Raw genomic sequence first — 27,320 nt, forward strand, 5'->3', positions numbered from 1 at the left:
CCCATCCAACAACAGGGATGTGTGTTAATGTCTCAAGTTTAAGGTAGACTTGTATTTGGATTAATATACAGTACCAGTCAAAAGTTTGGACACACCTTCTCATTCAACTACTTTGAAGAATCTAAAATATAAAACATATTCTGGTTTGTTGAGCATTTGTTTGTTTACCACATAATTCCATATGTGTTCCTTCATAGTTTGGATGTCTTCAATATCAATCTACAATGTAGAAAAAAAAAAAAAAAAAATAAAGAAAAAACATTGAATGAGAAGGTGTGTCCAAACTTTTGACTGGTACAGTAGATATCTCCACTAATGTAACTGTCTTTACTCTTGACACCTTAAGGAAAGCAAATGGCAACCAAAAATAAAGTGCTCTAAATGTAAAATGAAAACGTTTTGAAACGGACATATTAGGAAACCTCATGGAACAATGGCGGTTTGCTAGGGTGGGTTTATAGACACATTCAAACTAGCTCTCCTCCTGCATCCTTCTGTCCCCCACTGTGCCAACACATGAAGCAAAAAAGCTCACATGATCACTCCGTCCATAAGCCTTCACTCTCCCATCTGCCTGCCTCCCGAGGCTACTAGGCTTGGCAACTGGCAGCAACCTCTGCTTTTGGCTCTCTGCTTGTATCTGTGCCTAACTTTTTCACTTCAGTTGTCATTCAGGGGTTTCTCATACTGAGCCTATAAGTTTACTTATTCTCTCTATTTGACTTCTCACTTAACCTACTCTATCACTTTTCTGTACATATATATCTATCTCTGGGCTTACTTTAAGGTAGAAAAAGAAGTGCAGGTGGAGTAAAAGTGAAAACCTAAAATGTAACGACAGCAGAACCACCCCCGTCTTCAAACAAAGTGTCAGATGACTCTCATAATTTGCTTCCTTAAACAGATTGTATTAGCTATTCAAACATGTCACAGCTCAGACCTGTGATGTGATGAGTAAATGCATCAAGCACCCAGGAAGATAGTTTCCAGGAAGAGCGCGTGTCTGTATGTGCGAGTGTGCATGTGTCACCTCAACCTGAACAAAACCCATTAGACCACTCCAGAGCTTTATGACATCCTGCTATTGTGACATTTACCCATTACCTGGCAGTAATGGTCTCTGTTCAGCTAATGTCAGGGAGAGAGGGAGATAGAGGGAGCATGAATGTGTGTGTGTGTGTGTGTGTGTGTGTGTGTGTGTGTGTGTGTGTGTGTGTGTGTGTGTGTGTGTGTGTGTGTGTGTGTGTGTGTGTGTGTGTGTGTGTGTGTTGCAGCTGTTTTTGTACACTGTTAGATTTCTGATATTTGAGAATATCAAAAATAATAAGAATAAAAAAAAAAGAACAAGCCTACAGTATATGTGTACATTTGCATGCTCATTCAGTGAAACATGTATAAGCATTTGAGCAGATGGAGTATTACAGAGCACCGTTCTGGTAGAGACACAGCGGAGAGGCAAGGCGGGGAAGAATTATCGATTCCTCCCAGCATAAAGGCCCACAGGACACAGCAGGCGGAGCGATGGTCAATGAGTAAATCAACAGTGTGCACAGATGAGTGTATACACACACATAACACACACACACACACACACACACACACACACACACACACACACACACACACACACACACACACACACACACACACACACACACACACACACACACACACACGCGTGTACCAGAATTGCCCCTTGGGACTCTGTCAGGCTTTCAGAGTAATATAGTACATGCTGTGCACAGAAAGATGGGTCATAATCCCTCAACAAATGCAGTGCACTGTTACAGAAGACAACATTAAACACTGGTCTATGATGATGAACACAGATAAGTTAAACTGGATCTCTGTACAAGTTCCCAGAAATAGGACCACTGATTTGGATCTCTAGTCAAAACCACATAACATCATCAGTGTTAAAGGTAAACAAATATCCATTCAGAGTAAGGTTGTGGATTTAAATGGATTCATACAAAATGTGGTCACACCTTCAAAGTGTATGTACATTACATAATGACCATAATATTGAGTCAATATAGTTCCCATACATCTAAAAACAGCTTTATAACAGTTAATGCTGGACTATTCAATCTAATTAGAGTGCATTAGATTGTTTTTAGCTAAGAAAAGTAAGAAAGTAGCAGTGATCAAAATCATTCATCACCTGAAATCTCCTTTATAATGTTTTTTTTCTTTATTGAATGACCTAATTATTTGATATTTTAAAAGACAACCTAGCACAAAAAACTCAATCTGACTGGAAGACAACTCACACATTTAATATGCTGTTTTGATTCCAGTCATCATGCCTGAACCACGCACACTATTGGACTATTCCCTTTGAGCACAAATGTATGTCTATGCTATTATCACCCCCTTCTCTCTCTCTCTCTCTCTCTCTCTCTCTCCCTCTTGCAATTATTATCCTCCAGTTTCCTATATCCCCTCTCCCTTCTTCTCATATTTGCCTTTTCCCCTTTCCCCACTATTTCAGTTTTCCCTCTCTACCCCCATCTCCCAGCCCTCTACTGAGAAACAGTTAGGAGATATGTAGGCAGATCAGGCATAAAGGCAGATGGTGAGAGCAGAGACAGAGAGATAAAGAGCGACAGAGAGAGATAGAGAAAGAGAGTGATGGGCAGAGAGAGAGAGAGAGAGAGAGGAGCTGAGTCCACAGGCAGGCCATGGCCAGTCAAGTGAAAAAGAGAACAGCTCACTCGAGCAGCCCAGCTGAGCTCCTCCACAGACTAATCTACAACAACTGTAAATACAGCACTACAGTGAGGAGCTGCCCATTGTTTCTGTACTATTACACCAACCGTACAGAAAAAAAAAAAGAAAAATAAGGAGAAAGCTTTCACACCTCTCGCTGCTTTATTATTAATGCTGAAGCAGTAGTAGCCAACCAAACATGCCAGAGGCCAAGTTCATGTTCTGGATACAGGAGGATGATTACAGGAGCGCCTCACAGTTGCTATTAATCATTAACAAATATATCTATTGATTTGGTAACAATGATGAGGTGAGTATGTGCTGTCTGAGCTGGTCAAGATGTATGAACGCCAGACACTACCAATTGTTCTTCATTTTGCAATAAATCTACCTGTCTCCCATCTTCACAATGTGTAAAGGTGGTGCTAACGCAAAATCAATAGATATTGATGGAATTGTTCTTCAAGTCTGAGTTGAAGATAATGAAACAATGCAAACCACTGTGTTGGTTTGAGATAACACACATCTATAAACACATCCACCCTTATAGGACATGCTGCTGAACAAATAGAATAAGAGTGACACTGGATCTCTCCACAGTGGCTTCACTCTCCTGCTTACGAACACCAGTCTCTCGCATGCGTAATTGACCTAAAAACTCAAGAAGCTTAATTTAGACATTGCTTCAAGTTGTCCTATTTAAACAATCTAATCATCACTGATTAAATGGCTCTCTTTTTCCTGCACACACATGTGCACACAGACCAAGCGCATGCACATGTACACAGAGCACATACACCAAGACTAAAGGTAGAGAGACTCCAGTTAAACCAGTACTGTACCTGTTTGGGAGTGTGTGTATTGTCCTGATGGCATCCCATGATACTTGCTGAGTGCCTTCTCTGCATCATTCGTGTTCGTTTTAAACACAACCGCTCAATCCTGATCTTGCTATCTAGATTCCTATAGATATGATACAGAAGCTTTATACTCTCTGTCCTTCTTTTAACCCTTGTTGAAATGTCACAGTCGTAAGAATCTCAATCCAAAGCAACTGACATTTCAATAATGTAGTCCACACACACTTCCTCTCTCTCTCCTCTCCTCTGCTGCTTCATGAACCTCCCTCTGTCCTCTCACCCGCCCCTACCTCTGCATCTGCCAATTGCAAATGTTCACTGGTGGTTCAGGGATGGACCTGCAGTACATTGAAATCAGCTGTATTGAAAATACTTGGTTGCTAAGATACATCGGGACAAAGATCAAAGTGACTCGACTATGGACCATAAAATTGTTGTTCGGGGCTCAGTTGGCCCCAGTTATACTACGCCCACTACTTGTCAAGTGTTTCCTGTGATAGCAGATGATGCATGACAACCAAGCAGCAAGTAATGTGCATTATCAGAACAAGGCTTTCTGCATCAGGAAACTAAGGTACATATTGATTCATTAAAAGTCAATTAGGATGATAAGTTTGTTGTCGGCTACAGCCGGAGATGCTTGTCCAGTATGAGAGAAGATTATGGATGAATTTAATATTAAATCTAAACCAATGTAACAAAAACCTGGTGAGTATAATATAAAGCAAGTTTTCAATTGTTTGTCTAAAAGATCATACCGATTTTTAAAATCTGGGAGCCTTGGAGTGAAAAGTCAAACCAGCAAAATCTATTGTGAAAATTAGTCACTGCAGACTTTTTCCAAGGGGGATGCCAACATTGTTGTTGATGCCATATCATTTAAGACATAACACCCATTTCAGGAAACAAAGCTAATTAATTACTTAACTTAGTTAATTAACTTAAAGAGTTCTTGGTACAGATTGGACAGGCAAATTAACATGCAAAAATAGAAGGATCTAATTACCTAAACCTTAGAAGAGATAAAGACACTAAATAGATTTATGTTACCACAACAAAAATCAACTTTACATATATTAAGGCATTCAGCCCAACAATTAAATCTGAACACATCTGTGAACCCACAAACGAATCAAAATCAGTTGCTTAAATATGTCTGGCAGTAACGAGTCAAGTGCTATTCTACTACACAAAGCTGAAAGAAATTATGCCAAACACGCACACACCATTCCTCTTCTTTCCCTCAGGGCTGCACTGACCTGAGATCTGTTCAGAGCTCTCTTGAAGTCCCATTCTGGCTGGCACATAATCTGAAGCTAGAATCATAAAAACAGAAGCTACTGTCAGAGACCTGTCCACTCCGTGTACCAATACAGCACTACTGTATCAAAGCACTGAACTTCTCTTCTTTTCTTCGGCTGTCCTCTCTTTTACTTCAACCTCCCTTCATCCCTCTCTCCGTCAACCCATCTAAAAATAAAAAAAGAGCAGGCGCTGCTGATGAAGAAAAGAAAAGAACACATCACTCTTAATGCTGGAGGGCTGATCTACGTACGGCTCACCACCACCCTCTATCTGTCCCCTCACTGAAATGATATTCCATTTTGGTTCAATGAGAGAAAACTGTAATCAATTTCACAGTCAGACAATGAGTTTCCGAGAGGCTTTACCTAAATACGACATCTTTGAAGTTTTTGGGAGGCACCTTTAACAGAGCTAGGTTAACCATTTTCTCCTGTTTATTTGTGCATAGCTACATTAAGAGCTACTCATCCCAGACCAACCTACACCCAGAATATAAGAGGGGTAATTTAATGCTGCAAGAGACAACTAGTGCCCCAATATGGCAGGAAGATGTAACCTTTTTGAATTTGGAGAATTAAAGACAATAAAGAAATCATGGGGTGTACTCATCTCTGACCTACATTTCATGATACTAACAGCTGGTGAAGTGGGGATGAAAAGGACCAAAAATATGAAGCCCATCTCAGATTGAATTAAAAACTAACCATTGCTACGTTGGAGCAAGTTGAGCATTTTGCACATTCATTTTGATAAATTATGTCAGGTACAGAGGGCTTGACACTAGTAACCATACTGTACGTCAAGCTGAGGTTAATATGAAAGCAATGGCATCTCAGTTTGGATTTTCTGTTGCATCCCCCACTGCGTAAACTATAAACGAGTGGGTTTTTTTGCATAAAAAAAATGTGTCAATTGCTTCACACTACACTGAATTAAAGTATTCCCATCCCTTGCCTTATAGGGCCTGTCACCACAACTAAGAACAAAGCTTGACACAATAATTACCGGCATGCAACCTTGTTAAAGTTCTGTCACTATAGATTTAAATAATACATTTATAAAACAAAATAACAAGGTCAATGCAGTTATTGAAGTTATGTAATATTTAAGATTTACAGTAGTTAAAAAACAATGAATGATCAATGAATCTGGCAAATATTATAGTTCTCTTTAAGTTGAAAAAACTACCAGTGTCCCTGGTACAAGTTAATATCCACATGCAATGTGGATGCGTTCACGATGACACCCTCCCTCGGATTCATTTAGTGAAATAATACATTAGTGATGTAACATTTGTAAGTGGTTGTGGAAAAAATGACACATTTCTAGCTATGCGTCAGCTACATTGTCTGCAAATGTTAAACATACTGTCAGTAAATATACATGAGTGCTCCTTATAGCAAACAATGGCATGTCTTTCATTAAGATCTTAACGTTGTGTTTGCTTTTAATGTGTAAACATAGCTTTGGCTTTACTATATCTTACATTTAATTAAATAAGGTCAATGTGCAGAATTATTATTGTGCAAAAAGAAATGGGTAATTTAAATGATGTTGCTAAATTCTTGATAATAATGAACATTTTAATAACTGGTCCCAGGCAAACTGTAGTGTGCATGCCTGTGTTTGTTGTGTCTGTGGACTGCACTAGCTGTCATAGTTTGTAGGCCAATGTATAAAATGGCATAGAATGAGATGACCTGACAGTGCAACTGTCATCCACTGTGGATGACTTTGCATTTTGAATGGCAGATGAGATAATCTGCCTAATACAGTGGATTCATGTTTTATGTGAGCCCCACAGTATGGGAGGGAGGCTGTTTGGAAGAATAAAAGCACTGTAATGCTGAATCACACTGAACTCCGTCATCATGTAAAATATTCATACCTCATTTTGAAATACTGTGTGTACCGTATGTTTTTGTTGATATTGTTTATTTAAGAGTCCGACAGATACAGAACAAGATGCCATATTAAAGTAATGAGGACGTTTCAGTGCTGCATCACGGCAGAAATCAGACTTGAGAAAGCCAAATGAGTCCCTTTTCTATCTATAACAAACTACACACACATTTCAGCTTCTATCATTTACCCATACTCTTAAATCCCCCTCTGTGCTCTGCTGTTCCTTGAAGGCCTCCATTACGGCTCAAATACCCTTTGCACGTCAAGTCTATACGAGTCTGGGAAATCACAGAGGCCTAATGCACTTCTGGGCCACATAATCTTTGACAGCTCCATCATTCAGTCTTAAGTAGACTGCTTCTAATTGCCCTCATGCAAATTTATGCATAGTTCATATCAGCATAGGTAAAAAAAAATGTCAACATTGTGTGCAAGGAAGGATGGTTCACATTCTCACGCACACGGTTACATTGCTGGGAAAGCCAACACATGCATGGACACACTGCAGTCTGCAGGGAGAGCTCTTTTTGTTTATATCACTGCTGGTCTCAGGGGATTTTCTGCATCATGTAGAACATCAAGAAGATCTGTTGACAAGGACAAGCCTCCTGCGTATGTGATAAGTTCCATACATTGAACAAGAACATAAAACTAAAAAAGACATCAGAATGCATTTAAAAACAACCATGATTCTTTATAATTCTGCAGTTATGTCAATTGGTTTTTAAATGAAAGAGTTTACAAAAGTCAAAACATTTTTACAAAAAAATTGAAGTTCAAAGGAGGCTGGATTCAACTCCATCAAGCACTGGACAGACAGCAGTATTGCAACCTTGACAGTGAGATCACCAGTCCATCACCTTACTAATACAGACACCAAAACTTTATATCTTGGTATTTTTAGTTTCACTTGACTTGCATGAATTTTAAAACCTGCAAAAACACTATAGAGAGAGTACTCACTGGTACTCATCCAGAGAGTACCAGTGATCGAAACTTGGTCATACCACAAACCACAGAACAACTGTCATATGTTTCAAATTAGAGATTTGTCCTAGAGAGACATTATTTATCAAGCTCTTCCAATTAAAGAGGAATGTAACAAATAATACAAGCAACACTGTAGTCTGTTATGCACATTATAGATGAGTTATGTTAATCTTGACTTCTCTTAAATGGCATGTAGTGCTGCATCAATCTTTAATTTATTGTTAGTTATTATAAAAACCTGATACCATTCAAAACCACATAACACTTAGCATTTCTTGGTCAGCCCTGTAGGATTATGGAAAACATCCTTGTTTTGCATTGTCAAAATGATTACTTTAGGTACAACATAGAAATACGATTTTGTGTGTACTTTCACACTTTCTTTCTTGAATTGCTCTTTAAGATCTTTATATTAAATCCACTATGTCAATGTGAAAGCATTTTGGTTTGTTTACAGGACTGACACACACTGTGTGACTATCCTTAAACCCAGGGTTCTTATTTAAAATAACTAGCAGTGTGTGTAACTGTGCATGTTATGGCATACTATTACAAAGCCATGTAAGGGGTAATGGGACAAAAGATCTACCTGGATGTATGTATATGTGTCTATCGTTACGCACACACTCCCCCACAATTGCACACACGAGTGCACACACGTGCAAAAAACACACACATTGACAAACACTCACACGCATGCTCTCTGTTTGTCACGACTCAGACACTCCAGTCCTGAAGAACCCAGCAAGCCCGACCAAAACCCCTACTGGCCAGCAACTGTTCTTACTAGATCCCAGCTGAAGCAGAAAAAGAGACAGCAGGGAGAGACATAGCACATAGAGTGATGACCACAAATCAAAATTTGGAGAACAAGAACGTAGAGTAGAATAAAGAAATAGTACTTCATAAATACATTACCATGGTGAACTTCTGTATAAGGTGAATAATTAAAGTGAAAACAATGAAAAACAACAAAGAGTATATACTGTATCTGAGCTGATGGATAATTACCTCATCCCACTTTTTTCCATCTAATGATATGGCAAACGTGTAAAAAATTGCATCTGAAACAAAATCTAATTGATGTCCAATGCAATGAACTGTGCTCCACTGGAATGCATTACATGAGGCAAAGCCGTGTTACACATGCAAAACTAAACGTTTTTCATGATAGCTTTCTTGGAAAGCCAAATATAGTAAAAGATAAAATGATATGTTCAAATTGTCACAATCCAATTTACCAAAAGTTAATTATACAATCATATTTAGTATTTAGCCTTGCCCATATCTGGTGTGAAAAGATAATGTCAAATGATATGAGGGAACATCTCCCTTCATCTCATCTCATCTTTAACCCAATCATGTTAAATCAATGCTCCCTGTTGTTGCATTAAGGCTGCTGACAAAGGCTTGTCCCAGTTTTGTTGTATTCCTTATAGTGATGTAAAAGCAGATTCATCAGATTCAATGATGATACAGCACATCCTGTTTTCTATATCAACTAGTTCATAGTAACCCCAAGAATCACAGTCTACCCACTCAACACAAGTAGCTTGCCAAAAGGATTTGGCAAAGCTGCCTGTGTATGTGTGGTTTTGCCTGTGTGTGTCCATATGTGTGTGTGCGTGTGTATTAGAGGGAGAGAGATGGGACTCCTGGGCTGGATGATGATGACTCACCCTCCCACACACACTCACAAACGTGAGTTCAGACATGCTCTCATCACCATCATCACTCAAAACCTTGTTAGCGCTGCTGATGCTAATTGTTTCCAATCAGCGTATCAGGGGTCCTGTCAATGCACCATGAAACCAGACCACACCAGCGATTGCTTATTGATCTCATTACATGCTCACGTCACTCCGTCAAGCAAGCGTTTGTGTGCCTCTGTGCACATGTAAGAGAGACGATTGAGGGATCAATCAGAGCTGGATGACCGTGCCCAAAGCTACAGCTATTTAAACTAAGGATTATCCATATAATCGATAAAATACATGTCAGTTTTAAATCTTGAAACAAGACTGCAGCCATGCAAGCTGCTATGTGAGGCCGAGCTTTGAATAATATATGCCAACATGCTCACAATGAAAGTGCTAGCAATCTGATGTTTAGCAGGTATACAGCACAATTGTCACCATTTTAGTTTCATGCTAACATATGATAATTAGCACTAAACATAAAGTGCAATGGAGGCTGATGGGAATGCCATAAGGTTTGCTGGTATTCGGTCAAAAACAAAGTATTGAACTAAGTGAAATATCTACCTGATTATGGCAGTAGATAGAGAAGTTAAGGCTTCCTGGGAGACATGAATGTTAGTACCAAATTTCACATCAATCCATCTTTTTCCTAAAAAACATGATTGGTGGCTCTATAGGAAAACATATCACAACAGTCAGTAGGCATCTTCTTCTGGGCAGTTTCAATGTTTATAATGTCAAATGTCATGGCAATCCATCCATGCAAGTTCTGCACAGTAAGATGACTTGTTCACAGTAGCTATGAATAAGTCAAATTAGGCTAGAGATCTGGGGTAAAAATCGCTATCAGATAATATAAAGATAAAATATTAGTGTTTGATTTGTTAAACAGCAAATTATGTTCATCCTTATAATTGTATCTCTACCCTCATTTGTCCTCTATGGAGTAATTGTGCTGACGGCAGCCACCGATATACTCAGGCAACTGTGTGTGCGTGTGTGCATGTGTGTGTGTGTTTCACAGCGGAGTTGCATGACTAAGCCTTCACATGTACTGTCAAGTAAATGCATGCATGCATGCATCTGTCAGCACAATTCGATTTACAGCTTTGTCATTTTTTTTCTCATGTATGCCTCATAAACAACTGCTCACAAAACAGTGTTTTTGCAGTTGCGTGTGATTGTATGTCCTGAAGCATGATGTCTTGTATCTGCTGCTGTGTTGAATGTTTAACATATCTGCGCCCTGAGTAATAACACTATATGCTCCAAATCTCAACACCGTCATCTGTATCGTGTGTTGAAATGTGCCTTAAGTGGAATGCGCCGAGATCATTTTAAGTGTTTTGTTTGTGTTTAATATCGTTTTAGTTGTATGATTTTATTTTGGTTTTGTTTTATTTGTTTTCAGTCCAGTCAATGGTTTAAATTTGGGAGCAGTTTGTTTGAGTGTATCCCGAACCAATCAGTAACTGTTTATGAATTCTTTATGGACTGAAAGAGTCAAAAGCATTTCCATTCAGTGTTGTTTTTCCCATCCATCCAAAGATGCACTTTATGGTTCCCTCTATAGATAAATGTCTTGTAAACAAGCTTTGTAAAAGTGTTTGATTTCAATTCAAACCAGATTTCTTTTTAGTTTAGGGGGTATGATTTAAATTTTGTTTCATATTTATTCTCATTATTATCTACCCAAGATCTTCCTTGTTGCCAGTGTTTTGATACTTTTTGTAAAAAGGAAAAAAACAAAAACGTTTAATGAAATCTTAAGTAAAGAGGTAAAAAATGAAACACCAAAGTATGGTTTACATTTTGTACTACCTTGTCATTTGCAAGTGCCTTCATCATTTCAAGTGTTGATTGTAGAAAGAAATGTTATTTCTCTTTAATTATATGTATGCAGGTTTTCAAAAGGCAAAAACAGTAATCAATACACTAAAGAGTTTTCTTAAAATGCTAATTTGTCCTTACCTAGTCTGAAACTGCAGTTGATGTATTAAGTGCTATTCTTTTTAGTAAACATTAAATCAAATGATACTTGACAAGTGATAACGTTGCTAGTATTACCAATAAAACTGAGAATCAACACCCAAAGTTCTATGTTTTGGTTTTCTGGACCAACAAAAACAACATAATACTGCGTTATATAAAACCACGCATTATTAGTACAGAAGCTTACTCGAGCAAACTGTACGATACATTTGATGACTTGTAAAGAAAGTGAACATTTAAACAAAATATTGTATCTTGTAATATTTAAAATCCTTGCAATGAAATTCCTTTTTGTTATTTTTTTTAGGTTTTTAACTCACTTGAGTAGCGAAGAGACGTTCCAATCTGATTATTTCATCCGTAAATTGTTTCTTAATTGGATCTCCAGATGTACTGTATAATTATATATCACTATATCGAAATTATATATAGGCTACTGTAAGGGATTTAATACATATCACACAACCCTGTCGATTTCTAAAAAATAATTCTCTTTTTTTGTTAGACATTTGTGCAGTAAAATAGGCTCTTTTGACTTTATGGTATACAGACTGTGGCCTACAAAATACATTTATACATACCAGTAAGAATGATAACAGGGTGCATTCGTATTCTTGCACAATCTACTTGTCATCTTGACTTCACTTAGTAAGCTGAATCACATGCAAACGGGCCCTCATGCATGCACTAAACTCATCTGAAACACACACACACACACACACACACACACACACACACACACACACACACACACACACACACACACACACACACACACACACACACACCATTTCATTCCCGTCTTCCTCCCCCCTCCCCTCCTCCCTTCAAGACTCCACGGCTAAGTGGAGTGCTTTTCCCTCGTGTTGTTGTACCCATGTTAGGCTACTGACGCCAGCTTGTCATTCTCTACTCCTATTACTGTGAGAGGGGAGTGCGTCACAGCTTCCACTACCCACTTCTCTCTGTCAGCTTTTTGCTCTAGCTGATTGACACCGACGTTGCCGGGCGTTAGCATTTCAGGCTGGGTCCCATGAGAGAACAATGTGAGCATCCAGACACTGGTCTTCCATTTGGAGCTGCGTGTATAATGACTAACATCCCACTTTGTGTCTTTGCTTCTTGAAGTTTTGCTTTTTCATGTTTTCCTCCCCAAAATCTCCTAGACAATGCTTTTTAAGGGAGATAACTTATAACAGACATTTGTGCCACAACACTGTTTCTGTTATACTTCCAATTCAGATATTTGTTGAAAACATTTTAGTATTGTGCTAATGAACATTTTGATAGGTGTTCTATGGACATTCAAATGTGAAAAAAAAATAGGCCATATTCTGAAATTTTTTGTACTGTGGGAGTACTACTGTAGCAGCATAATAACATTAAAGCAATCACAAAAGGTAGAACAATAATCACTCTGAAACCCTTGAAGACCATATACCAACAGTTTTCATTTTTAGTCTACAATACACAAAAGTAAAAAATAAAAAAATAAAAAAAAAGATTTGGTCTTTCTGTCTGCTTATAGATATCCCCTAATTGAAAGAAGCCACCTTTAATTATTGTGCTTTGTCTGTCTGATTTGTGACACATAAAACATAGAGTTGGCATTAGGACCCAGCTGAGTGTTTGTTGTTAGAATCGATCACCAGTATATTTTTCAGTTTGTCCATCTTACTGTTATGTTCTCCCAAGTTGCAGTTATTAGAGCCAGGTCATGCAACTGTTCTTCCATCAAATGTACAAATTAGATGCATGATGGGAAGGGACTGGCTTAACCCTGAAGTACAAAATCTGAACTCAGCTGTCTGATCATCAACAGGAAGACTGCATTTTTAAACAATTATATAGATAAAATTACAAACCCTAGAGTTTTGCCTTTAAGTCAGATATTTATTGGAATCAGAGACAAAAAAATCACTTTGCGCTGAAAAACGAAAATATTCTTACTACTGAAATACTTGGGTAAATATACACAGCATGTTTAAGTCTCATTATGTGATAAACTGTTTGACCATGCAGACCCACACAGGTGTTTTCACTCACTCTGACTGATTACACCTCTAGTCAGGCGCAAGGTGGGTCAAAGAGTATAGAAGCGGTTCTTTTGAAAAGCCCCACTAGATGGTATAATGGTAGAGCTGCCGCCATTTTTGACTGAACAGGCCAAAGAGACTGTGGCTAGATGTCTGTAAATCGGAGGACCTTTTTTTTTTTGTTGAGAATTCCACTTCCCAGTACAAACACTTTAAAAGCCCTCATTTACATCATCATGTCCTAATAGCTGTAAAGTTCACAAATAGCTGAACATAGGGTAATTTATTCTAGGCAATATCAACGACAGTTCCGCCCTGCACTCTCAATATGACTTATCCGGTTCTGCCGACTTCCTACCAGCTGTATGCTGCGGTAATAATGGATATATTGGCTGTACTTCATCACTTTTTTATTTTATATATTTATATTTATTTTTGTACCAAAATCTATTCATCTTTAATTCCTGTAAAATAAAACACAATGTGTGCTTCCATAAGCTAGCACCAACCAGTTCCAACCAATAATATCATGATATCCATTCATCGATCATTTTGCAACTTTTAGCGACAAGGGAGGTGTATGTGGAGCTACTGTCCTCTCTAGCTCCTACAATCTAAGCAAGTCGACTTTTTAGCAGTCAAATCAAATGCAAAAAAATGTTACTTAAATCCCTGTAGTAACTTTACACCACTCAAAGAGTATATATATATAACACCATGGACAAATACCAATGATAAAGGTGTAAACTGTCCCGCTAACAGGCGAGCGAGGGAGCTGTCAATCAAGGGCAGTCTGTACACGCCCACAGTTTTGATACGAGTTCCAATCAGTCAACATAAGTGTAAACACCTGTGTGAGTGCTCTATGGATGGGTAAGGGCTTTAATATTGTTAATATCTTGACAGGAAAATTATAGTTCTAGATATATAATAACTAATATTATAACTATTGATTCAAAACAATATTCTTTGTACCGAAAAAATATATAATTTTTTAGATTCTAGGTTTATTGTATTTTATGGCTGTTTATCTGAGCAATCAATTTCCCCCTAGATGATACACAATCAAATAAATAATTAATATATGGAGTATCTATTTAATAACATGAAGATAATATTATTATTTCTCTATATTGATTCATGGAGATGCATACAGAAGCTGGTAAACAGTCCATACAAAGCTATGACCTTTTTTGTGTGTGTGTGTGTGTGTGTGTGTGTGTGTGTGTGTGTGTGTGTGTGTGTGTGTGTGTGTGTGTGTGTGTGTGTGTGTGTGTGCGTGTCTTGTGTGTGTACACAAAAGCAAACACTGGTCAGAGAGACCAACAACAAAAATACGGACACAGAATATGAAACTTGAAGGAGAACAAATCCACAGAAAGAAAGCAGCTTTTCTGGGTAGCCTTGTCTTCAGGCTAAACCAAAGACACTCAGCCTGTTTCACACCAGAGCAGCTTCATCCAATAAGGACTAGCTCATTGAATTCCTAGTTGAATGAGATTGGACAAAAAAAGAAAAAAAAGATGTTGGTGAAAATAAGCTGAATCAATGAAGGGAACGAGTTGACATTAGCACAAGCGGCATCAGGCCTAAAGAAACCAACAGGCCACATATACAGTTTACGTGCGTGTGCAAATGTAGCTCTATGTGTGAGTGGATTGATTTATTTATAACTAGAAAGCACAATATAACATGTCACATGTGTATTTTTTTGCATTTAACTTAAGTTAAAAAGATGAGCGAAACTATCAAAAAAAAGAACTGAAAAAAACAAAGATGAAAACTTCTACATGTCCTTTTTGGAAGTTTTTGGGTTAAAAATGTGAAAACCATTGATGTGAAATTTAAAAACACAGGTAGCCTTTTTTTCTTTCTTTAATTCTTTATATATTCTTTCTCTTTATATTTTAACACATTGCCCAACTGTTTTCCTTGAACAGTTCAAAATCATATTTAGGCTATTTAATAATGCAGGTGCAATTCTGGACCATTTAGTTGGACACTCCTTGTCTATTAAGGCACTACACATTACCTTGCTTATCATATATAATATCTGCTTTAATATACACTGTATTGGAGTACTATAATCTGCATCATTTAGATAAACATGGTTCTATTCAATCACTCTGACCCACTACTACAAATTTAATATATAGATGTAAAACTGAGCGTAGCCGTAGAACAAGACATCAAGGTTGAAACACACTTCACATCTGTAGTGCTGGCACAGCCTGACCTTAGTTTGGATGTGCTGGGATGATTGTGAATTCGGAGAAGACATATCAGGACTTAAGCCAGGAAACAACACAGGCACACATGCACAGACACACACACACACACACACACACACACACACACACACACACACACACACACACACACACACACATACACGCATATCAACAGTGTCTTACATAACACAGTGAGTGATGGCAGCTGAGGACACAATAATACCGCCTTTGGCATTTGTCCTGTGAAAGTTGAACAGAGAGGAAATCGGATGAGTGGGAGAGAAAACAGAGAGAGGGATAGTCAGACAAAAAAGTGACAGAAAATGTGTGTTTGTGAGGGAGAGAGAGAGAGAGAGAGAGAGAGAGAGAGAGAGAGAGAGAGAGAGAAGGAGGGAGAGAGATATAAATAATGGTTGAGAGAATGAAAGAGATACAAACAGAGATAGAGAGAGAGGGGGATTTTTTTGACTACAGATGTCCATGGCCTGAGGCAAAGTGCCCTAAGGGAAAATATTACCCAAATTAATCCTGCAGTCCAGTCATTTTCATGTCTTCTCAGCTTTCTATTTCATCATGAGTCGCTAAAGCCTTTCCCCTTTGACTATGCACTGCAGCTCGAGACTATGCAATGATGCACCAAAGTACTTTTATACATACATTTATTTTATGCATTATTTCAATACCCTTGAATGCTTAAAGCAAGTTCATACTTAAATATAAACCAAGCAACCTTTGAGATTAGTTTGAGGGGTGGTTTGTTTATTGTCTATAAAAGGGGAGGGTGCTTAACTATAATGAATTAATGATAGATTTGCAACCAAATTGAAAACACATTACAAATGAAAAATAATATTGCATATATCAAACTGTATAAGATAAAGAAAAAAAGGTCTGGATGTATTCAGAAGTGTGCAATTCTCCTGACACAATATCTTTTTGGGCAGTGCAATTATATTACAGACTTGGGACATGCACATTTTTATTTTAAGATGACTCCTCATTAATGTTTCATCAGAGTTTTTCATTATGTCCCCTTAAAAAAACCACGTCCTTTTGATTTTAAGACAGGAGATCAGATGCATCCCGATTTAGACTGTAGGGACTTCTGATGTAGGCTTATCTAATAGGTGCTTAGCTTTGCTTAGAATTTAAGATGTCATGTTTTCAAAAACAGTTGCATCTCAGAATAAGGTACATCTGGGGTTTTGTAGCAACCTAATGCACAAGAAAGGTCTGATCCTCATTTGGGATTTAATAAGAAATACTTAGATCCAGGTTCCAATCTGGATCCGTGAAGTTTTAAGTGACATATCTGCCCTTGTGTAGGTGAGACTGTGATGTCTGCATAACTACTGCAGTGGTGTGTCTTATTCATGTGTTTTATGTGTATCTATGTGTTACTATGTGTTATACTTAGCCTATGCCCAGTGTTAGTTCCAGTATTAAAAGACCTGCCAAAAGTTTTGGGAATGAGATCCCAAAAATGAGATGAGACACAACTGTTATGAAATACAGTTGTGCAACTTATATCAAACTAACATATTACAAAATGCCATGGTATAGGTAATTAATGATGCATGTGATAGCATGAGTAATAAATGTCTTCCAGTGACGGACCAAATGTTGAAATGTAAAAACCTTGTTCTTTAAGTAAAATGTAACAAATGAGTCCATCGCATCATTCTGTTAGAAAAAAGCTAGTTATTTCAAACATCAGAGGCAAAGTAACACTGTACTCTCTTATCCATCATTTCACGGTCCACTTCCACATCATTATAATCACTTCGGGCCCAGTTTCAAAGGAGCAGGTATGCCAGAGTCTCTCTCCGTGACACTCTCCTGTCGAAACAGAGTACAGCATGTAAAGATGCAGCTCTCGCATTGGTACGTCCAGATGACGGCGAACAGAGCTATTGTCTCACAACACAGACAACCTCTGGCAATTAAATGCTGTATGTACGTCATCAATCTGTGTCTGCAGCGTGTGTGTGTGCGTGTGTGAGTGTGACGTATATGCATGCATTATGAGGGATAATGGCAGGGAAAAACACTCCCAGATGCATGTGATGCAATTATACCCTTGATTATCTGATTGGGTAATCTACAGGCAGGCTGGAGGCGTCCAAGGCAAGCACACTGTCAGCAGACTGTTGACCGAGTATAAACCACTAGGAAGCGCGTGCACGCTCACACATACAAACACACCTGTATTTGAGCAGAGATCAACGATGTATAGATATAGTGAACGCCAAGCTGAAAGGCTGTGATGAAAGCAGCAGTGATTTGTATACATTTTTTAAAATGCATCTGCTTGCATGTGCGTGCAAGGTAGAGGGAATGAGTGTTCTTTCCATGGAAGTTGTGTATTATGGAGGCTAGCTGAGGAAACCGAGCTGCTGATTGTATTGTAACATTTGTGGCAAAAATACAAACATATTAGCCTGGCAGCTGACAGCATGTGCTGTGTTTGTGTGTGTATGTGTGTGTGACACCGCTTGACTGGTACACACCAAATAGGATCTAGGAAAGGAAAGAGGTTTAGCTTTAATTTGCCAACAGAGGGCGCTTTAAATGAAGTATGTAAAAAATAAACTATGGTAAATTGGAGATTAAAAAACCCTTATTTATGACTAACACGAGAAAAAATAGGGTAACTTATCTTGAAGTGCTTATTGCAAAGAAGTCGACTCATCTTAAAATGTGGCGTAATCTCTTGAACAGTTTTAAACACACATCATTGATCACATGAGACTACTCAGCAAAGATGTTGTGGGAACAATCCTTTTCATTAGAGCGGCAGAACTGAGAATCACTGCATAATTACATTACATTACATTACAGTCATTTAGCAGACGCTTTTATCCAAAGCGACTTACAATCAGTAGTATATTACATATCATTCACCCATTCACACACTGATGACAGGCTACCATGCAAGGTGCCACCATCAGACTCTAACTAACATTCATGCATCATCCAGTCCACACCGATGGCAAGCCTTCGGGAGCAACTTGGGGTTAAGTGTCTTGCCCAAGGACACATCGACTGCCGAAGCCGGGTATCGAACCACCGACGCTCTGATTGGAGAACTACCTTGCTCTCCACTACGCCACAGCCGCCCCCTCATAATTGTCTGTGAGTGTGTCCCTATACAAACGATACCTTCACAAGTCATTTGATCCAGTATTAATAATGACGGCAAGGGTCATGTTACCTCAGTAAACATTGTAAACATAAGTTCATGATCTCCATCACTAGTTTCAAGCCCCGAGTCCAGTCAGGCTTCAGATGTTGCTGTGACTCATAGTCAAAGGTTTTTTGACTATGAGTCACAGGTTGACTAGCTCACTTGTGGCCTAAGGTTTACTGAAACTGACAATTAAATAATGTTGTTTTGCAATGAGATGGGAGTGCTACAGTGTTGTGAATAAATAATGTCCCTTATCTATAAAGAAAAGGAGGTTTGGAGAAATTGTCGTCATACAGCGCAGGATAATAAAGGCCAAAGGCAGAATTTTTAATTGGTTCTACATTTAAATGAGGATTCTTACAAATGGCCTCCGAAATTGTGTCACTGTGCGAGATTATTGAATAAATGATGTCCTCTCCTCCAAGATCAGCTAGAATTGCTTTTAGGCTGGCATTGTTTTATCTTTTTATTATTTTCAACAAATCCAATTAAACACAAACACTGAATGTATCCTGCTAACAAAAGGAACTACATGTAACACAGATGAACTGAGATTTAATTATATTATCAGTGTGCATCAAAAAACATATCACCCAGTGCAACTGCATGGCTATTTAATGTGTTTTTAATCTTTTTTTTTTTCTTTTTTGGAAGATAATGGCACTGAGGCCTGCAGCCTGAAGCTGCTTGTTAACAGGACTAATTATTTGTTGGTTTTTGCTGATAATTATAAAAAAGATAAACTAAAACCAGTATGATTCTTTAAGCTAGGCAGCTCAGTCAGTAAAACTGAAACACTGTAGGACTATTTTGCATCTCCCAGGTAGGTCAGTAAATGTCAACTAATGGAGGAAGTGAAAATGCTAATGGCTGCTCTCCGCAACTTAATCATTACATGTCATCATCATGAAATCATATGTGGGGTCACATCTTCAACACCTGTTAAGATTTGAAAAAATCTTTTAGTGCGGGTCAGCCCCAAGTCTGCAAAGCAAAGGCATAGCTGTCAAAGAACACATAGCAGTAAATTCCAACCATTCCTGCATAAAAAACTGGTTAAAGATCTTGCCTCTTATTCCCAACCTGATTCTAAGGTCTCGCAGTGAACAGTCAGAGCAGAACTGTTTATAACTCCCTCCTACTGACTGAGAGTTTACTGTAATGCAGGAGACATGTAGACAGACATGCAGACGGACGTATGGACAGATCTAGAGTCTGCTCAGGCTAACCACCCTCCCCCCTCTCACCTCTCACCAAGCATATTTTGGAGCTAAAACACACCATTGAATCAAGTAACAAGGCCATCCTTGTCCAAGGGCCACCAAACCTCATCTGGACAGCTAGCAGGGAAGCCACTGTACGTGCGTGTGTGTGTGTGTGTGTGTGTGTGTGTGTGTGTGTGTGTGTGTGTGTGTGTGTGTGTGTGTGTGTGTGTGTGTGTGTGTGTGTGTGTGTGTGTGTGTGTGTGTGTGTGAGCAAGTGTATACAGTAGTGGCCGGGCCAGGTTAAAATTATTTGCTGCTGCCTTTCAGAAGCAAGCTGTGGAGGCCACTCTCTCTTTCACTCACATTTTTTTTTTTGCTCTCTTTCCCCGGCCCTCTCCTCTCACTGTGGGAGCATATGGCATAGAGCCACATTCACATCATGTGGAGACAAACACACAAACTCACACATGCAATATCTGTTGCACAAAACCACATGCGATCAACACGAACTCGCCTCAACAGTGTTGTCTGTGAGTCTGCGTTAGAGCTCGGAGCGATGGTGTGTGTTTAGAAACGGCAGAAAGAGAGGTTGGTCACAGGGACCAGATAGTTGTCCTTTTACCATCAACACTTCTGCTGCGCTTGGCAGCAAACCTCCTCTCACTCCCCCTCCTTCCCTCCCACTCCCCGGCGAATCTTTCAACACTCTCTCTTTCCCCCCTCCCCCCTCCCTCCCTCCCTCCCTGCTCCTCTCTCACGCAGTAGCTCCTGCATAAGGTCCCCTCAAGCTAGTTGGTCCACCCCCCTCCTCCTTCTGCTCTCTCACACACACACACACACATCATACTCACCCACACTTGGCTATTTGACTGCTGCCTGGGGCTGGATGCAGCCTGTGCTAATGCCAGTGTGTTCCTTTCCTTCAATCACTTCTTTTTAACCCATCCTTCCATCTCTGTTCCACTGTCTTCAGTGGCTGTCCCTCTGTCTACCTTTCCTGTTTTTCTCTGTGTTTCTTTTGAATGAAAGACCACAGCTACATATCTGGCAACCCAGACCTGTCTATTGAATACAAACCATGTTTTTCCTTAACCATGCCTAAATTCTTCACATCTCACTCCACTTATTTCCCCGCCATTTTCTCTGTTTAAAACTACTCTTTCCCTTATTCTAGTAATAAATAATCAGGAGTCACTAAGAGTAGGACACTTTGTATTTCATCTGATAATGCACTTGTACTTTTGGCCCTTGATTCAATTAGCATCCATCTTTCTTTTTACTGAGAAATTATTACTGGGAGCTTGATCTCTAACTAATCTGCATGTATTTTACATTAAAGTATCATCCTTTTTCAAAGGAGCTACCTCTAGATGGGTGTGTACTGTGTACTAAATGTGGAGGGGGGGGCGGATGTCTTGTGTTGTTTGTATGACACGTACATGCATTCATACATAATCTCTCCGTCAAAAAGTTCAAACCTTCATGTTTAAAGTATTCATTGACATAAAAAATATTCTCCATTATCTCATTAAAGGTATAATAAGCCTCAATGTTACACAAAGTCAGATAGCTCCGGCAACCAGAACAGGTTGCGCGTCTCCCTGGAAATGAATTTGCGTCAATGAGAGAATGTGGGCCTTCCCTCAAATAGATCACGTCTCTACTTTAAATTCTGCCTCCCTCCTCTCACACACACGTACTGTATATGATGATGAGATGATGAATATGTTATGCAACGTGGCCTTATTCAAGGTTCTGACCTCCAAATTTAAATGAACAAGTTTTAGAAATGAATTCATTTGTTTCACCCTGCTAAGGCATTATACGTTATTGTATTGTATGTTTCCATTTGTAGTGCAGCTTATCACACAGAAACTTTGTCATCTTCTATTCTTTTATGGCCTTGGATGAAACAAGTGACTGAATGTTAACATTTCTGTAATAAACTGTAACAGAGAGGGAAACAAAACTGCAAGAAAAGAAGAAAAAAAACCACTTGGAAAACATTGCTGCTTTTTTTAGACATTCTATTCATGGCCATCGTTATCTTGTCTACAGCGATCGCTTTTCAATTGCAGGTGACCCAAAAACCACTATCAGCGGCCTTTTCCGCCCCAAAATCCCAGATTCACTGAGACCCTGGCTAGAAGTCAACCAGCTTTTATCAAAACGCAAGGACTGTGTCTGGAGCTAGCCCAGAAAGGTCACAGTGGAGAAGAATTCATGTTAAAATCCTCAAATATTAAGACTCAACTTGGAATAATTTTGATAGTAAAGAAAACTTTCACTACATTAATATAAGATAATTTGCTCGGCATAGCAGAACAACACCAAACAATAAATCCCTCACAACTAAAAAAGAAAAAAAAAATGCAGAACATAACAGCAACATAGCTGACGCTATATTTCAGCTACTAGTTCAGCAGAGTGCCTGTCTTGCCTCTGGCTTGGCAGGCTGCACCAGCCTGCTTCATAAATACTGCACAAGCAACGCTTGATGAAAACCCCCTCTTCTCTCAGGTACAAATGCACTCTGGAGAGCTTCATTATCTACAGTACAGATAAACTGTACCTACAAACTGTGTGTGAAACAAGCAATTGGGAAATTTTTGAGGTCCACAAGCACAAAAAGGCTTTATCAGTGTGTTCATGCAAAGGAAGAAATAATTTCAGTTTGACAACATGCAGTAGTAGTAGTAGGAATCACGAGATGTAAAATATCATTTTAATATTAAATTATTATGACAGTATTTCTTGCTTTCTTACGCTTGGGGTCACTGTCCCATATAAGGTGGTTCGATATGCAGAGTGTTCAAAATCACTGCTTTGTTCACACATTCACCATTGCGTCAGAATAAACCCTCTGAAGCTTACTACATGTTTGTCACTAACAAATATTCATTGTTTTTGCAGCATTGTCATAACTTTAAATTATACATCCAGTGAAGGCAAATAATTACAATATGGCATATTTAGCAAAAAGTAATGTACATGGTGCACATTTTTTACTCATGTAAACTTTAAAGGACACTTTTTTGAATTGAGATAGCAACTGGAATCATCCTTTGTTTTGGGATATTGATATTTGTACTATATAAAGTATAATGATGTTCAACTACACTTATTACAAAAAATAAGAACAATGAAACAATAATTTAGAAAATGGCCCCATTTTTATAATTTCTTTGACTTTTTTGAAACCCAAGGTTCAATCTGTTTGTTTGTGTTTCTCTGTCCTTGTGCCCCACATCAATCTCCATGTTCCTCTCACTGGTCCCACAGATTACACAGTTACGACAGGCTACAGGAGGACAGGCTGTCCTCAGCATCTGGTCAACTGTGATTTTTTTTAAGTTTCAAAGTTCAATTTGTCATCCGTCGTGTTCCAGACATGATAGGGTAGAACGGGTAATGGAGCTGTTCAGATACTCCACTAACTCAGCGTTCCCGGGATACCAATTAACAATGAACAACCAAGCATCCAAAGACGGGCGGCTGATATGGGATCAGCGCTAGCTAAATGAGAGAATTAAATGTGTGAGATGGGACAGCGATTCTGGATCAGGGCACTCTGAAAGGTGTATGTGATCTGCTGTAGCAGGGCCATTGGTGACTCACCATCACCTACACAGACTACGTATACAGACTAGTATAAGCTAGGGTAAAGGCACAATACTAATTTCTGGCTTTTTCATAGAAATCTTAATCTATGACTATTGCTAAACTGCAAAGTGACAATTTACTGACACTAAAAATAATTTAATTTTATCAGTGCATAAAAACACATTTTAAGACAATTAACCTTACAAAAGTAATATTTAGAAAATGGCATGTCAGCTTTAAAAGTAGCTATTATATTTAAAGGCCAACACGCAGCAAACAGAGTAACCCATCATCTATGCCTCTGAACATTTACCCTGTCAGCTACATCACAAATCAAAAGAAAAGAACTAATGAGCAATTTAATTACTGCTATTAAGCATTTGTTTCTCAGTCACACTTTCTTTTCTTTTCTATACTCAAAAATCTGTAAATGAGTTCAACGTTGCCAAGAGAGGGAAAAGACCAGTGTCATCAGTTAGGATTATGCTGCTTCTACAGCTAAGCCATACATGGGTGAGTATGACACAAGCTCACCCACTTAGAATTATCTCTCTGAATTCCCCACTGCACATGCATGTGTGTGGATCACCGGCTCTATTTCCCATGTGGCTTAAACATTGCCAGCTCCTTGTTCATTCCCCACAAATCTCTTGGTGTTTATCTCAGTTTGTCACTAGAGGGCAAGAGCACATCAGGGTCAAAGACTGCAGGAGAGTAACCTTCAGTGCAGGAGGCATTCAGGGGAGTAAAAGGAGGATAGTTGGAAGCATCCCCTTTTTCAGTGGGAGGTCAACACCTAGCCGTTAACAACATTATATCAAAATAAATATGATGTTTTCATGATACGTGTGTGAGTGAGTGAGTGAGCGAGAAACATGCCTACATAAGATGCTATTCTCCGTTGTGGAAAAATGCTGTAATGTAAGCTAGCAAACACAGAAATCACACACCAGGCCTAAAAGATGATTAATGTTGGCCGCTCTTTTTTTGTTTAAGTAATGCATTTACAGCCTTAAGATTCCCTCCACCCATTTGTGTTATTAAATTGATTATCATGACCGATTTCTTTCCAAGCTCACTTTTGGCATGGTTATATGTCTTGGATGTCTTCAGTGACTATAAAATTCGATGTGGGTGTAGGTTTAACCCTGCAGGGCACGCCACATCTGAAAAGTGATATATATTGGGTCCTACTTTTTTGTGAATATTCAACTTTCTGTCAAGTGGTGTGGCACTAAAAAGTGAAATGCAAAGAAGATAATTCAAGGGGAGTTGGTAGCTCAGGTGAAGCTAAACAACGTAGATTCAACAGATATATATATATATATATATATATATATATATATTATGATGGTATATCATTATCAGGAGTCAATCACAGTCAGAGGCACATTTTTTAATCCGAACACAAGCTAGATGTTGACACACTGATTCATTATCCTATAGAGTGTCACACACACATGCCAAAAATACAACGCTTTTTGTTGGACACAATTGGTATGTTCAGAAGCTGAAATCAGTGCTATTTTTGGATGTAAGCAGCTCAGGTTGGATAACAAACAGAGAGTTTGCTTTGAGCTCCAAGTAAACGCATCGAAAAAGTATTCAGGGCAGAGAACATCCACTTCATTCATGGATTTTTGTTCATATCCATCAGAATTGTCACCTACAGGGATACTTAGGCTACATTTTAATTAACACATCAGAATATAAACAGTGCAATAGCCGATACAATGTTACTATGACGATTCTGTGCTATTATTTCCACTGATACTGTATTAATCATGCACCGCAAGAGGGGGTTCTTATGAGGACACACTTGATTCAAATGTGGCTCCATCATGTGTTTGGAAACACATGCACCAAACCACTAGCAAGCACCCAGGATAAACACAGGCTTTCAAAATATTTACATGTGACCTCACACCTATGCACACACACACACACACACACACACACACACACACACACACACACACACATGTGCTCTCTCACAGGCACACAGTGACTTGGCAGGCTGTGTGCACCATCCATTTGATTATCATCTGCACAAACACAGCACAGCACAGTGATGATGACCAAATCAACATCAGTGTCAGAGAAAAGGTGTGTGAGCAGGCGTAAATCACAAAAATACTAGGCTAGTAATGTACTCTCGAAAAGTGTCGATGTAAGTCTATGAAGCTCACAAATCATGAGTAGCATAATAATAAAGTGTGTCATAACGATCCGCGTTGCCCTGGTCTGTTCGTTGTCGTGAAGGAAACGCGCGTAAAGGTGTCGCACATGCCATCAGCGAAAGATACCAAAAAGCGTTGCAGGTTTACAGCTGAAAGGTCAAAAGCAAAACCAACAACAAAACCGTGAAGCTCCGGTTCGGACGTCTGAAGCTGGACTTACCTGGTCCCGCGGAATGCAAGGCAGCGAAGTCCTGCGGTGGGACTTGCTGTTGCTCTGACTGTGAGCCATCATTTCCGAGGCCGATATGGAGCTGGACCTCCGTCTCCTTTTGAAGACAGGGATGTCCTCCTCCTTCGCCCCGGTCACAGAGCCACAGCACCCCGTCCCGCTGGTCCCTGGGGCCGGCAGGAGCCGGTCAGCATACCTCGCAAGCAAAACCCCCAGCAGTCCCAGCAGGTAGGCCAGGTAGGGTCTCCAACTGGCCCGGAATCTGCCCAGAGAGACGAGAGAGACTGCCCTGATGACGCTGATGAAGACGATGATGGGCACTCCCTGACGCAGCCGGACGACCAGCAGAGCCCCGCTGCCCAGGCAGCCGAGGACTACCAGGGTTGCGGGGTGGGACGGCAGCAGCTGCTCCTCCTCGGCGCCGCGCAAGAGGAACTGCGCCGCGGCTTCGCCCAAGTGGCACACCGCTATCAGAAACACCGCGGTGCGGATGAGCACCCCGCAGCGGATCAGACACAGCCCGCCCCAGAAGAAGGCACATACGAGTGTAAACACGGGGGAGACGCAGTAACACGCAGTCAACAGCAGCTCCGCAGCGCAACCCGCCGCCAAATGAAGGCAAGAACCGGAGCCGCTGCTATTTCCGCTGCTGCTGCTGCTGCTGCTGCTGCTGCTTGCATCCCAGTCGACCAATCTGAGCAGCAGAGCGAGAATAACGGAGACTGAGGCAACGCAGACCGCAGACGACACTCCTCGGCGAGTCCATGTCACGGCGAGTCTCAGCCACGACTGGCTCCGTGCGTCCCGGTGCAACGGGGTGACACATGTCTTCACGTAGCCGTTGCGCTCCAACGTTGCTCGGGGATGTTTTTCATGAGCACTTCTTGATGAACCTCTGTCGCCGTCTGCCTCCAAGGCCATCGCAGTCAGACCTGAACCGCCCGGGAGGATAATTAGATTTAGTCTCTGTGTCTTCGTCTCAACCCTTTAATTCCCATCATGATGCATGTTATGTGCGCCGATGACAACGAAATAGTGGTCAGTGATGATTGCCTCCAAGATAAAAGTTCAATTAAGTATGCGTATAATTTAAAGTTCACAACTTTTCTTTAAGTTTTGTGGTTCAGAACTTCCCCATTACATTTGGTCCACTGTTGGGCTGACTCTGGTAGTCAACCAGTG

The 27,320-nt window shown here is 39.7% G+C and overlaps 1 protein-coding gene across 1 annotated transcript in view; it reads right to left on the reverse strand.

Moving 5' to 3' along the window:
- Positions 1-27,059, reverse strand: part of LOC129092624 (cGMP-inhibited 3',5'-cyclic phosphodiesterase 3A-like) — a 40,531-nt gene extending 13,472 nt beyond the window's left edge. The window contains exons 1-2 of the mRNA XM_054600635.1: positions 26,130-27,059; positions 4,832-4,882 (exon numbers count right to left, since the gene is read on the reverse strand). Of these exons, the coding sequence (XP_054456610.1) occupies positions 4,832-4,882; positions 26,130-27,059 (981 nt within the window). The remainder of the gene's footprint in view (positions 1-4,831; positions 4,883-26,129) is intronic.
- Positions 27,060-27,320: the final 261 nt, after the last annotated feature.

The sequence above is a fragment of the Anoplopoma fimbria genome, chromosome 1 (genome assembly GCF_027596085.1).
Source record: "Anoplopoma fimbria isolate UVic2021 breed Golden Eagle Sablefish chromosome 1, Afim_UVic_2022, whole genome shotgun sequence".
Classification (NCBI taxonomy): Eukaryota; Metazoa; Chordata; class Actinopteri; order Perciformes; family Anoplopomatidae; genus Anoplopoma; species Anoplopoma fimbria.